Raw genomic sequence first — 14,105 nt, forward strand, 5'->3', positions numbered from 1 at the left:
ATTTAGTGGTTTGTCTATTTTGTTAATTTTTCTAAGAAACAGGATTTGAATTCTATGGATAATTGCCTTCCTATTCTCTATTTTATTAATTTCTGATTTTATCTTTATTCTTCCTTTCTTTGTAACTTATTTTGTTTTACTCTGTTGGAGTGTTTCCTATCTTTTTGAATTGGGAATTGAATTCATTTGGGTTTTTATTTTTATTGATATAAGTGTTTTAAGCTATGAATTGTCCTCTTATTATTGCTTTAAATGCATCTTATAAGTTCTGTCATGTTGTGTTTTCATTACATTAATTAGTTTTAAAATGGTGAAAACCTGGGAACCTTTAAGTAATATAACTGCCCAAACCAAAAGAATTAACTTTAGTTCTGATTTGGCTGTCCTATAGGTCAAGCCTTTTTTTCTCTTTTTATGACTTCTGATTCTGCTGCAAAAAGCACCAGATTTGGTAACATGTGTGGTGCCTATTTTTTAATGAGGTAACATATATTTATTATCAATTAGTCAACAGTAGTTATTGGATATCTTCTATGGGCCAATTACTGTGCTAGGCAGAACTGGGGAAAGACAATCAATAACCAAGATAAATATGCTTCTTGTCTTTGTGTGACTTTCTAGTCTAGGCAGGAAGATATATTAAACCAATCATTTCAGATAATTTTAAACATTACACATGTGCCAAAGACATTACGGTGAGGGAAGAGGTGAGAAAGGTGGATGAGGGTGGCAGTTGCTCTGGGTTTCTCCATCCCCCACTTTTAAGCTAATGCTTATTGAGTGCTTGTTATATCCCTGGCAGTGAGTTAGATGATTTTTAATCTATTAACTTATTTAAGCCCTATAGTAACCCTAAGAGTTAGATACCTCTACTCTCTGTTTTTGCAAAGAGGGAAACTGAGGCTGAGAGGATAATTGTCTCAGCCTTGATTGCAAAGATAGGAGTCATCAGAGTGGGGATTTAGCACCAAGCAGTCCATATTGTGCAGTCCACTCTATGCTATCATCTGTTTTACAGCTTGGCCTTCCACGTAAGATTTTGTTTGAACAGGGGCTTCTTGTGCTTTAAAAAAGTTTGAAAACCAGTGGCACAGTAGAGAGAATACCAAGATAAGGATATGTAGGAGTCTTTGGGTTGCCACTGACAATACAACTCAAATTAGCTCAGGTATAAAGGACTGTCTATTGTCTTATGGTTTCCAAGGAAGCACTGACAGGCACATGATTAGCAGGACAGGAACACAGTGGAGACTTGGGAAAAAGTGCCAAGGCCAGACTAGAATGCCACCAGGGCTCTCTCTGCCCAGGAGTCCTGCCTGCTTCTCTCTGCACCTCCCCCTACTCCTCTCTCATGGCAGCATCTCCCCTCAAGATGGAAATCATGGTGACCAGCCCCTCAGAGTTTTACTTCCTACCCCTGCTGCCATTTTTCAGTCACAGCTTGGAAGTTCTCAGGGAAAAATTGAGAGGCCTGGCTTGGATCCAGGGCCCACCCCAGATCAATCAGCTGAAGCCAGGGGTGTGGTAGGGAGTAAGAACATGGTGCCTTCAAGGCTGATGGGTGGCCCACAGTGGAGGTGGTGCAAGAAACACAGTCCCATAGTTAGAAGACCTGGGACAGGGTCACTAGAGCCCCTCCCTATTTGGGGGCACGTGCATTGAGTATACTAGGCATGCCATAGCCCCTTCCCTTAAGAGAGTCCCAGTCCCAGTTAGGGGAATTACAGACTGTAAACCCCTAACTCTGATATTATGTGCTCAGTATTGTGCTACAGGTCCACACTGTGATCAACGGGAGAAAGGGGATTAGGGAAGGTGTCCAGATAAGTATTCCTGAAAAAGAGCATAGCCTAGCAGAGACAGGAATTCCCATGTTGGAAACGAGGTGGAAGAGGAGACTCAGGGGCAAGAGAGTGAAGCCTATTTAAGAAGCAAAAAGCGGGCTTCCCTGGTGGCACAGTGGTTGAGAGTCTGCCTGCCGATGCAGGGGACACGAGTTCGTGCCCCGGTCCGGGAGGATCCCACATGCCGCGGAGCGGCTGGGCCTGTGAGCCATGTCCGCTGAGCCTGTGCGTCCGGAGCCTGTGCTCCGCAATGGGAGAGGCCACAACAGTGAGAGACCCATGTACCACAAAAAAAAAAAAAAAAAAAGAAGAAGCAAAAAGCAGTTGGGGTACCTGTCTGCAGAGGAGCTGGGAATGACCTCGCTGCCATGTTTGCAAGTTAAGGGGCTGAGACTTGATCCTTTAAGCTAGGGTCCCAAACGTTGGCCTGCAAGCTGAATCCAGCCCACTACCTGTTTTTGTGTGGCCCCTTAGTTAAAAATGGTTTTTTACAGATGATTATAAAATCTGTAATCATTTTACAGGTGATCATAAATTGATTTGATAGAGAACACTGACTTTGAACCACAGCTAAGTGAAATTTTATCCTCCCCCCAAAAAAAGAAATCCATTATTTTCATTAGTAGAACTAGATTACCCCAAAAATATACTTATTATTATTATACTTTAAATTTCATCGACAAAAGTTTGTGGACATTTGTTTCCTCCCTTGCTAGGTTAGGTACCTCTGTAGTGGCTCGATTTTTATCTCTTGGCCCACAAAGCCTACAATATTTACGACCTGCCCTTTGCAGAAAAAGTTTTCTGAACCTGGCTCTAAGCATCTGGGAGCCACTGAGGGAATTTTAAGTAGGGCACAATAGGTCTATATTTGTTCTTTGAACTTTTTTTTTTTTTAAATCACTGTGAGGACAGTGTTGAGGATGGAATGGAGTGGCCCAAGAATCAAGGCAAGAGGCCTCAGTAAAACAGAGAAAACAGCAACCCCAAGCCCTCCTTCACTCCCACAGTTGTTCTGAGGCCAGTATGAGGCAAGGTGAGTGGGGCTGCTTTGGTAAGTGCCAGGCCCTGCCTGGGTGCAGAGTGCAGGCCGCTGAAGGGCCCAGACGGAGGAAAGGGCGGAGCTGTCCTGGCCAAGGCATACCACCTGCCCTTGGGAGTCCCCACTTAGCTCCTTCTTCCTCATTTCTCCCCTGAGGAGGGTAGATGGAATATGGAAAAACTCTTCTGAGGGTTCAGCCTAGACACTCAACTCCAGGCAGGGGAGGGACCCAGGAATAGGGGAGGGGAGCAAATGTCAGCAGACGTGCAAGAATTTGAGTTGGAGCCACACAAACCTTCATATGGCCCTGCTGACTCCAGTGGGGCCAGGCTGGTTCCACTACTGACCACACACTGGGGGCCAGGCTTACTGCTGCTATGGCAGCTCATACATCGTTCCCAACCCTCACAGCAACCCTCCAGGTCAGACCTTAGTAGCTCTGATTTACAGACAAGGGGCCTGAGGCTCCTAGAAGTGAATTGTCTATGGGTAAGTTACTGTTAAATAAATCCCACATTTTCCTTAATGCCAGTGGTTTGCCAAGCGTGGGTCTTAAACCCCCTGCATTAGGTTCACCTTCTGAACCAGCGTCTGGGGCGAAGGGCCAGGGACCCAGGGACCTGCATTTTAGATTCCAGGGGGAAGTTGAGAATCACTGCTTTGGGCCCCAGGCCCACCCACGGGGCTGAATATCAGCTCAGCTTCAAGAAACTCCAGGTTTCATCACTTCCAGAGCCTGCAGTGGAAGTTGGTGATGTTTTTACCTTTCATTTGGCCTCATTAACCAATCAGTCCTAAATACAATGATTGACATTTTAAAGCTATCTGGCCACTTGCCAGAGTCAGAGAGAAAAGGGTAGAAACGTGTATGTCTGCAGGTCATGGCCGCTGTGGTACACACAGTCCTCATTTCCACTGGTCCCCACGTACCCACCTGAGGACAGGGCTGGCCGCTTCATGAACACCAGGGCACACACAGGGCTTTAAACGTGCCTCTCACATCTGCTCCTGAGCTGGGCTTTCTCAGATGCCGTATTTAGTGCTGGGCTCTGCACAGCCAGCAGCAGCAGCAGCTCTCAAAAGCCACTGGCCCAGCGTTTCTCTTGTTTTTATCACAACAACTGCTGCATCCCCCAAGTTTTCAACTCTGGAGCAGGAATCCATTGAATACTGGACTTTCCAGATGTGCTCTCCTGTGCTGAATGGCCCAGGCATGGGTCTGTGGGCATGAGAAACAGGAAGGCACGAGAAACAAAGCAGACAGTGGGATTAAGTTACTGAAAAGAAAACCATAGTATTGATCTTTCTTTCAAAGGCATCTGCAGGGGAATGTTGGATCTGTTGGCTCCAGATGGAAATTTCCACTGCAAAAGTTCCCATTTTTGCAACATGGAGAACTAGATTTTCATCCAGGTAAAAGGCTGCAAACAAGAATTCACAAAGACTGTTTCCTAGGTCAGAAGCATCTCAGGACTAATCCCAGGCCCAGTTACCAGGGTTGGGTCCTGTCTTAATCTGGCCTCCCTGTTAGGTACTGTCATCATCAGGGTTCCATCCACCGCCTGATTACTTTATAGCTATGAACATAAACATTTTCTATAAAAGAATAACAATTTTATGTGACCTCTCTCTCCAAGAAATTCAAAGCCCACTACGATGAATCATTTGAAGAAAGGCAAAAGAAAATGGTTTTTATTCATAGGTTGACTGTGAGAAAGCCAACGCTGGACAGGTGTTACGTGGCCACAGGTCAAGTCTCTAGAACAGACTGTCAGGTCCTTGCTGTTCCTCCAACCGGCCAAATACACAGAGCCTTCTGCAGATGGCTGTATTTTATACATGATTCATGTCCTGTCATTCCATCAGCGGCCCGCCTAGTTTCACTTTCCCTTTAAGCCTTTGTGGTGTTTTCCTTGTTGCCCTGGATACCAGGCAATCCAGAGCCAAGTTTGGAGTCCCCGCAGAGCCCTGTGTTAGCCCATACTGCTTTCAAGGGTAGAGTCTCATTCGTCCTTGATCCCTTGATCTTGATTTTTCTAATCATCTTTGATTAACCCACTGCTGGGCTGCAGCAATCCACCTCAGATCCTTTTTGAAAGAAAGGAAGGTCATAATGACATTGATTTCATATACAGAATCCTGTTCTTGGTTTGAGAAGTGTGCTTGAAGACACTTCAAGCACTCATTAGTTACTTGGAGATGTTTGTAAATTGGTTGATATAGTATAAGAATGGAAGCTGATGGTTAAAGGGGTCAAGGGCTTAACCTTCTGTGGGGAAAACATGGAGCCTCCCTTGCCTGCTACAGGCTGGGTGGAAATCAGAATTTCAGGTCTCCTGGCAGTAGGATGCCCTGTGTCATCATCTGCCAGGAAGAGTTGCTCTCCTTGGGGCCGGGCCCCCTAACTATGGCAGCCCAGGCACAGCGCCTCCCACCTTCCCTGTCCCTTGGAAAACATATATAGGCGCTGAACACAGACTGCCCAGGACAAGGCTACATTTGCTATGGAAAGCTCCTCCGATATGGGAACGCTTACCGTGGCTTCGTGGGTGCACAGTGCCTCAGGAGTTCCTAAATTGGCATCAAGGTCTGGAGAGTGCAGAACTGTGGGTGTGGACAGACCATCCTGGCCTGAGACCTTCTGGTGTTTGTCAAAACCTCATTGGATGCAGGAGAACTGTGAGTTTATGGGTGGATTGCCCAGGACGGAGATAAAGGCAAAATCTCCTACCACATAAATTCAGTGTGACCTTCAGCAAGTGGAAAGAGAGATGCTGGGAATGGCAGGTGCTACTGCAACAACTCAGGAGGGACTGGGCGGGATGGCTGAGCTCCATATCAGGAGGGAGCTGAAAAGCTTAATTTTAAAGCGGGCTCGATTTCTTCTCTATCTGGCCCAGAAATAGGCAAGCCCAGCTTTTCTACAAACAGCTGGCTGTCCACTCTAAAAACGAAGCCTGAATTTATATGTGGGTACGCAGCAGGAGGCCTCTCCACAGGAAGTCCTGCTGATGCATTTGTTCTCCAAATATTTGTGCTGCAGTTGTCCTGGAGAAGGATGATGGTAGCTTTTGCTCCAAGACAGTGGCCAGGGGCTGGAGCAAAGTCGTGGGGGAGTCAAGGGACGTCAGTAAAGATATAGAACCCATGGCACTTGGCAACTCAGAGGTGACGAGTGAGGGAGACAGCAAGGATGACACCTCGACTCCAAGACAGGCATCGTAGATACTCAGGGAGAGCTTTTCAGACGGGCTGCTCTGAGCAGCTCTGTGAGTGGCAGCGCCTGGGCCTCCTTCCCTTTCTCCCTCCTCTCCCATTTCCCTTGTCCCGGGGCCCCTGGTCCTCCTCTATCTGTATTTCTTTCATGGGAGGCTTCCTACCCACCTGTGCAGCAATCCTTGAGTCTCAGAATTAGTGGGCTTCCAGGTAAGGGAGCTACAGGTGTGTGTTTAAGTGTGTGTGTGTGTGTGTGTGTGTGTGTGTGTGTGAGAGAGAGAGAGAGAGAGAGAGAGAGAATGAGAGAGAGAGAGAGAGAGAGAGAGCGGGGAAGGGTATGCTGCCTCAGACACTTGCCACTCCTCCTGCCTGGAACCCCCACCACCTCCCCCCGACCTGGTGCTCTTCACATGACTGACTCCCCGTCCTTCAGGTTTCAACTCGAATGTCACCTCGGAAAGGCCTTCACTGACCCAAGTACCATCTACCACTACTGACACCACCCCCCCTTTATTCTTTCATAGCCCATGTTCTTTTTTCTTTTCCACAGCTCTTATCATGAGTTGTTATGCTATGTTTGTTTACACATTTTTAAATGCCTGGCTCCCACACTACACTGGAAACCCCCATCGTCTGTTCCATCACTGAGGTGGACTCAGGGTTGGTGTCTGGCAGGGGCTCAGCAAACATCTGCGGGAATGTGTGCCTGCAGCAGAAGACGCAGGTCCAGAGGACAAGGCTGGTTTCTGAGGGGCTTGGGAAAACCAAGCCCCACCCCCGTGTGACCCTGTTTCTATAGGACAATGCTGTCTGATGAACGGTATCTTGGTTTGTCCTTTCATTTCCCCAAGTAAGTGATCATTTCTGCTTGCCTTGTAAAGATTAGTAAATGAAAAGCATATTTGTGTTTTTCTAAACATTTAAGACATTTCATACTTCCACGAATTTTGGCTTCTGAGGTCTTCTTTTCTTCTTAATGCTAACCTTGAGAATTGACATGAAAATAGCAGCACACTTCTTGTGTTCCTGGGTAACTTCTCCACGGACATACTCTAGCATCAGATAATATGTATAAAGAAGAGTAGTGATTTCAGATTCTGAGTATTAGAATCATTTGAAATATTTTACCTTTCTCTGGCTTTTTCATTTCATGTAAAGACAAAATACACAGGCTTGGCACAGACCCTTCCCAGGCAAGAAAATGTCTTTCTCCATTTTCCATTATTGAGTTGCATAGCCTTGCAACTGAGATGGCTCTTTAGCTGCAGCCTGGCTACAATGCCTCTGTTAATAAATAGGATGTGTCCCAGCAGCACTTTCATTGTTGGAAATTTCCCAATAGAGATGATGATGTGATTTCAGGACTTAAGACCGAAGGTTGAGGGAGAAAAGGAGGGCTCAGGCACCCCAACCCACTTCTGCAGGGGCGTTGCCATCACTAGAAATGGCCCTGAGTACCAACTGTAGATTTTCAGAGATCCCCCCCAAAATCAGAAAATATGCTTCCTTGTGAGTTCAGGTTTTCTAAAACTGTTGTGGTTTTCTAAAGCCAGAGTAGACTGAGTCAGCTAACCTCCAAACCGCAGCTGCCACTGAGCCCACACAGGGCTCAGTCCACACAGGGAAGGGTGCGAGCTATGTCCACACATACGTCCACACAGTGAAGGGTGCGAGGTCTGGGGCACAGAGGTGGGCTGCAGCCAGGAGGACAGCAAGCCGGTGCCTCCTATCCCAGATTCCTTGGCTCCTGGGCTCCTTAGAAACCTAACTTTCAAAACTCAAAGTCGTGTCAAATATAATTTTTAAGGTTCTCATCAAATGCTTAAGACTGTGTCTTAACTCCCCTGGCTTTATGAATGACACCTAAGAGAAAGCAGCACCTGGGGGACAGCACTCTTTCTTTCTGCTATTAAACGTGCCCAGATTATGACGGTGGAGGTCTGTAACACTGCACCCACAATGGAGCTTCCCTACCAGAGGTTTCAGTAGCCCTGTGGTCCAGCCATGTCCTAAGGTTGTCATATAAGAATTTCATCAGTTGACCTTTTGCTTTACTTACTTATTCATTCATTTAGCAAATATTTCATCTTAGGTGCTAGGGACTGTGCAAGGCCCTGGGACACAAAGGTGAGCAAGACAAACATGGCCCCTTTGGGGACAGCTTGCAGGCTGCTGTGAAAGCTCGAGTTCCCTTTTGTCTTCCTGCAGGGAGAGAGAGGAAAGCTCCTTGTTTGGTATCTAAGGTATAATGAAAACACAAGTGACTTCTCCCAACCCCTGCAGGTAAAATCAAAGAGAATACAAGCAATATAATGGCTTCCTAAACTTCATCTGGATCCTCAAAATTTGTTTTTTATCCACTCAAAAGGAAAACGAGAAACACCGTTTGGAGGCTGATTTCAGACCAGAGTGCACTGGCCTCCTTGGAAGAATCTGGAGAGTACGGAATACCTTTATTTATGATGGAGAATGTTCTCCTATCGAGGTCTGAGGAGTTCTTTACTTAGTTCAGTGAGATGTTTACAATGCCTGGCTGCCAGTAGGTTCAATTAACATTTATTGACTTTCTCTCTAATACCTGTTTTTAACAAAACCTACCTCACGCAAAAATGCTTAAACAAATTTAGCTAAGAGCCACAGAACACTGAAAAATTCAATTTATGTTTCTTAGATAAATATATAGCTATGTAAGACGTTTCCTAGTAAAAGTCAGTAATGGATTATTACACTTTTTAAAAAACATAGCATTTGGGCCTTCCCTGGTGGCACAGTGGTTGAGAGTCTGCCTGCCGATGCAGGGGACACGGGTTCGTGTTCCGGTCCGGGAGGATCCCACATGCCGCGGAGCGGCTGGGCCCGTGAGCCATGGCCGCTGAGCCTGCGTGTCCGGGGCCTGTGCTCCGCAACGGGAGAGACCACAACGGTGAGAAGCCCGCGTACCGTAAAACAAAACAAAACAAAACAAACGTAGCATTTGCAGACCAGTTCAATTACTGGATGAACCACTTTTTCCTGTCTCGGTGCCTGGTATGGCCTCCCTGGGCACTGTCATCACAAAAGGGATTGGGGCCGAGGGTCTGTTTCCCTCTCCTAGTTGACATCCCTTTACATCTCTTCCCTCTTCAGCTAGAGTTTTGGGCAAAGTCCCTTAATGAGTATAAGTAGCCTTAAAAAAAAACCCTAATAACACCAGAAAGAGAAGAGTCTTGACTGCTGGGGCATAGGGGGTAGGATGGGGATGGGCTCACCTCTCTCTGGGCTTGATTATTGAAAAGGGCTGCTTTACCCAACCACGACCCTCTCTCCTAACTCCACTCTCTCTACTATCGTAACACTCCCAGTGAAAATGAGCAACAAGGTCTGGGATAGATGTGGTTAGCAGAACCGGTGAGAATCTGTGTAAGTCCTGTCAGGTGTCATGTCCTTTTTCCCAGGAATTGTGAATATTCAGCTAATAGTATAATATCTCCTTCCCTAGAGGATGAGGGGCCAGGGAGAAGAAACTTCAATAACCAAAGGAGCATGATGGAAATTCCTCCTGAGTTTCAGATTTTGGAGGCCACCTCTTAAGGAAGAGTGTCCTGAGACCTCAGATTTTCTCAAATAATCATTATAATGTCAGTAAAATTCTAATGCTTCAGTGAATGAATTAACACCATTGCACGTCAATATCAGCTCGTCTCAAAATGAGCTGCATCTGAGGCACTCATAAATATGTAATCAGGGAAGTTTGGGTGGGTTTAAAATTAGACCTGATCTTTTACACCGAGTGAAGGTATTCCTGGCCAGGTAGGAGAAAATGAAGTCTGTCTGGCAAGATGTTTTAGCCCTGGAGAGAGGCCTCTCCCCGACTAACATGGAGAGCATGCTTGCTTCTCGCACGCTGTCCGCATCTGAGCCTCTTCTGCCGGGCTTTGGGTGGTGAGTACCCACAGTCCCAGCAGCTGTGAGCCAAATGGGGAAGAGTGCTAGAAGAGGTTACATCAATTGTCATGAGTGTCCCTCTCCATCTTCTTCCCCTCAAAGCAACACAGAACTTTCTCAAGGTTCCTAAATTTCCAAGGTCACAACAAACTCTCTGTGGATTAAAGCAACGCTAGCTCAAACCCAGGGAATGAGCAGCACATTGCCTAAGCCAAGCCAGGGCCCCAGTGCAGATTCAGAAAGTCCGAGGATTGCTGGGCAGAAGGGCTAGGATCCTTGCCTTTACAGAATTTGGATTATATACTGAATAGAATAACAGGAAAATGTTTACTCCTTTTTTGGTGTTATATAATTCAGCTAAGAAATAATGAATATTTTGTTATATAAAAAATCTTGCCATATTTTCATCTAATAATATTTCCTTCCTCCAAAAGACAACCACATTCTCAGATTCCAGAATCACATTCTCAATTCCTCAGATTGAACCAAACATTCAGATGGTCTTGATGTTTTCCACAGCTCATAAAGACAAAGGATTTTGGCTGCCTGTGTATTAATTTTCCCAAAGACCTAAAAACAGTTGGCCAATCAGAATGAATACAGTCTTCAGTATGATGTCCCCAAACCCCAAAACTTTTGTGACTCGAGCTGTTACCATGTAGAAAAACAAATTCAATCTTTTAAAAATATGAAATATTTCAGATATAAGGAAAAGTACGAATAATATAACAGACACCTCTGAGCTTACTATTCAGTATAAGAAATAAAACGTGACCCATCCAGTTGAAGCCCGCTCCCCACCCCATCTCCAGATAGCTACTATCCTGAATTAGATATCATTCTCATCTTTATTATTTTACTATGGCTTTATTTTACATACAAATATGTGCACACATATTATATGCATTCATCTGCTATTTTCTTTTTCTTCTCTATAATCATGAGATTCATCCATGTGGCGACATACACACATCAAGAATTTGTGTGGTATCATGCATAAACAATACACATATATCACAGTTTACTTAGCCATTACTAAATATTCCCAAATTGTTCTACAAAATATTCCCAAATTGGTTGTACCAACTTTAACACCCACTATCAGTATATAAAAGAGTTCTTGTGGCTTCGTATCTTTGACAAAGCTTGGTGTTATCATTATCAGACTATAATTTTTGCAGTTTGGTAGGTGAAGGGGCAATCTCATTGAAGTTTTAGTTTGCATTACTGGTTACTAGTGAGCTTAGGCATGGTTATTAGCCATTCTGTTTTCAACTTCTTTGAATATCTGTTTGTATCTTTTGATCATTTTTCTGTTGGTAGGCTTTCTTTCTCATTACCTTATATGAGTGCTTTATATGCTAATCCTTTTCCAGTTTTGTGCAAATATTTTCCCTCAGTCTGGTTTGTCTGTACCTTGCCTAGGGTGCATTTTGGTGCACAGATGTTTTGGATTTTAATATAGTTAAATTTCATCAGTCTTTTACTCTTGGTTTGTCTGGATCTTGTCTAAGAAATACTTCCCTACCTCAAGATCATAAACGTATCCTTCAGTATTTTCATCTATAAGTTCCAAGTTTTAATTTCACACTTAGTTCCCCAATCTATCTGGGATTAATTTTTGTGTTTGATATGGGGTAGGGATCCATTTCCTTCCATTTGGAAAACCAGTTCCATTTACTGACTAGTTCAGCTCTTCCTCATGGACCCTTCAGGGCCACTTCTGTCAATCTATCAAGTATTAGACTCTCTGCCATGTTTTGTTGATATATTTGTCTGTCTCTGGATGAAAACCACACTGTCTTAAATACTCTAGTTTTATAAAAGGTCTTGACATTCAGCAAAGCAGGCTCCTCCATCTCATCCTTCTTCAAAATTATTTTGACCATTTTGGGCACAACTCTCATGTCTCTCCCTGGCCCAGTATAAGCAACCAAATGGCAGGACAATAAGCAGAAGGGAGAAACCAAGCCAAAGCCAGTCCTGGATAATATACAGCTGAATATTTAACTCCTAAATAAATCAACTAAGAAATTGCTGCATAGTAATGAATATAGAAAGCCCATATAAGATAAAGCACTTCTTTACAAAAAAGCAAAAACATTAAAAAAAAAAAGAGAGAAGTTTTTTGGGCTGTAGCAAGGGTCATTTAAAATTAGAAACTAGAGACCCCTCCTCTGGTCAATAGCAATGTTTTTGCCTTTATTTTCTAGAAACATAACTTTTAAACATGGTTTTGCATACGGATAGTCACAGAGAGTTCTATAAAATAGTGCTAAAACTGTTCATTTGTTTCCTGGATCCCTCAGGGCATCCAAATTGAAGGTCAGACTGTTCCTGGAAGAAACTCAGAATACACTAACTCCGTCATAGCATGGGTCTATGAATGAAGTATTCTCTCATTTAAGGGAGACCTGATTTTCCTGCAAAATGCTCTCAGTGACATTTCCATAACCTCACAATTACTACTTGGTGTTCTGCAGTGTCTTCAGATCCAGACCCTCTTATATGGACCACAGGACAAGAGGACTCTGGCCACCCAGCAGACCATGGATGTCCTGTCCAAGTGAGTTGGCCTCCCCTCACACTATTTCCCCTGCAATCAGAATCTCAGATGAAGCTGGTTCTGTAAGGTTCCACAGAACTTTCCATGGAAAGTTTTACTGACTTGCCCATAACTCATAAACTATGCAAGCCCAGTTCCTTTGAATACCCAGTTGTGAAATATATTCTTGCCAGAGCAGAAATTAGAAGAATGTCAGAAACACAGGCTGGGATTCATCCTCCTGCAGACTGGCCGCCTGCAGGTCATCTCACCTGCCGGAGGGCAAGGGCACAGAGCCCTGCTTGGCCTGCGGGAGCCCTGCCCCAGGCTGCCCCTGAGAGCCCTCTGACTTCACCTTGACGGCCGGCCTTCTGGTTTTCATTACGGCACAGCCTGCGTACACCCAGAGCCCGCAGACTGATGGCCAAGGCCCTGCTCAGGGAAGTGCCGGAGGCGGGACACAGCTAGCGGGGTGTGGCGGGGGGCTGTCTCGGAGCCCACCCGCTGGGCCCAGGCCCCTTTAGCAGCTGAGGGTTGACTGTGTCAGCTCAGCAAGAATGGTCACAAGGAATTAGAAAATGGGAGAAGAAACCTTGCGTTTTCTGTTCCTGTGCCACGAGTCTCCTTACATTTACAGTCCCTCCTGAAGCTCCTTCACGAAACGTAGTTCAGCTACCGCCAGGCTTGTCTTCACAGCTGTGAAGACTGGGCGCAAAACGCGGGGAGGTTGAGGGGCGCCCCACTCACCCCACCCTCTGCTTGTTCGCAGGGCCCCCGAGAAGGCCGTGAAGCCTCGGCAGCCCCCAAGAGCCAAGGCAGCCTTCCGCACTGGCGGGCCGCAGCATACTGCGCTGGGGAAGGCCAGGCCCAACGCAGCCGACTGAGCCCACCCCCACCAAAAGCTCTGCTCATGCCTGGGTGCTGACCCTTAGGGTGCTCTATAAATCTCTCTCCAGCCAGAAGGTGGACTTCAACAGTCATTGGCAGATTTTCTAGGCTGTTTGCTCCAAATGTAACAGTGGCCCCATAAACTTCCCATGGGCCACCTTTTGACAGTGGATGCCCTTCCCAGTCATTTGGCGCTGCTATAAAGCATTTTTCTTTTTACCACCTTAGTGGTTTTTCTTGCCAGCAAGAATTTTTACCCATCAGCACTACTGTGGCTGAAAGGCTTCTCTTCAGAAGTTCGAAACTTCCTGTGTAGGAAAGTAGACTCAACATCTGATCGTATATATATATATATATATATATATATATATATATATACACACACACACACAGACACACACACACACACACATACATGGTGTATAGCCCCTTGGGTAGGCTTGGAGTCAGATCTGGAGCAGTAAGATTCTGGGGCACTCAGGCACTTACTGAATCTGGTTGAGCACCCAGGATGTACCAGCCATGTGCTAAAAACTAAGGGCACGACGACAAACAGGACACACTGTCCCCATCGTCTCAGAGCTTGCCATCCAACATGGACGCTAGTCATTAAACATATAATAGTGGAGTTGGTTGATGACAACTG

The 14,105-nt window shown here is 45.4% G+C and overlaps 1 protein-coding gene across 1 annotated transcript in view; it reads left to right on the top strand.

Annotated features, from left to right (window-relative positions):
* Nucleotides 1-13,455, top strand: part of TTC23 (tetratricopeptide repeat domain 23) — a 109,216-nt gene extending 95,761 nt beyond the window's left edge. Inside the window, exons 10-11 of the mRNA XM_007470086.1 lie at nt 12,510-12,592; nt 13,341-13,455. Of these exons, the coding sequence (XP_007470148.1) occupies nt 12,510-12,592; nt 13,341-13,455 (198 nt within the window). The remainder of the gene's footprint in view (nt 1-12,509; nt 12,593-13,340) is intronic.
* The last annotated feature ends 650 nt before the right edge of the window (nt 13,456-14,105 follow it).

This window comes from Lipotes vexillifer, unplaced genomic scaffold (assembly GCF_000442215.2).
Source record: "Lipotes vexillifer unplaced genomic scaffold, Lipotes_vexillifer_v1.1 scaffold695, whole genome shotgun sequence".
Classification (NCBI taxonomy): domain Eukaryota; kingdom Metazoa; phylum Chordata; class Mammalia; order Artiodactyla; family Lipotidae; genus Lipotes; species Lipotes vexillifer.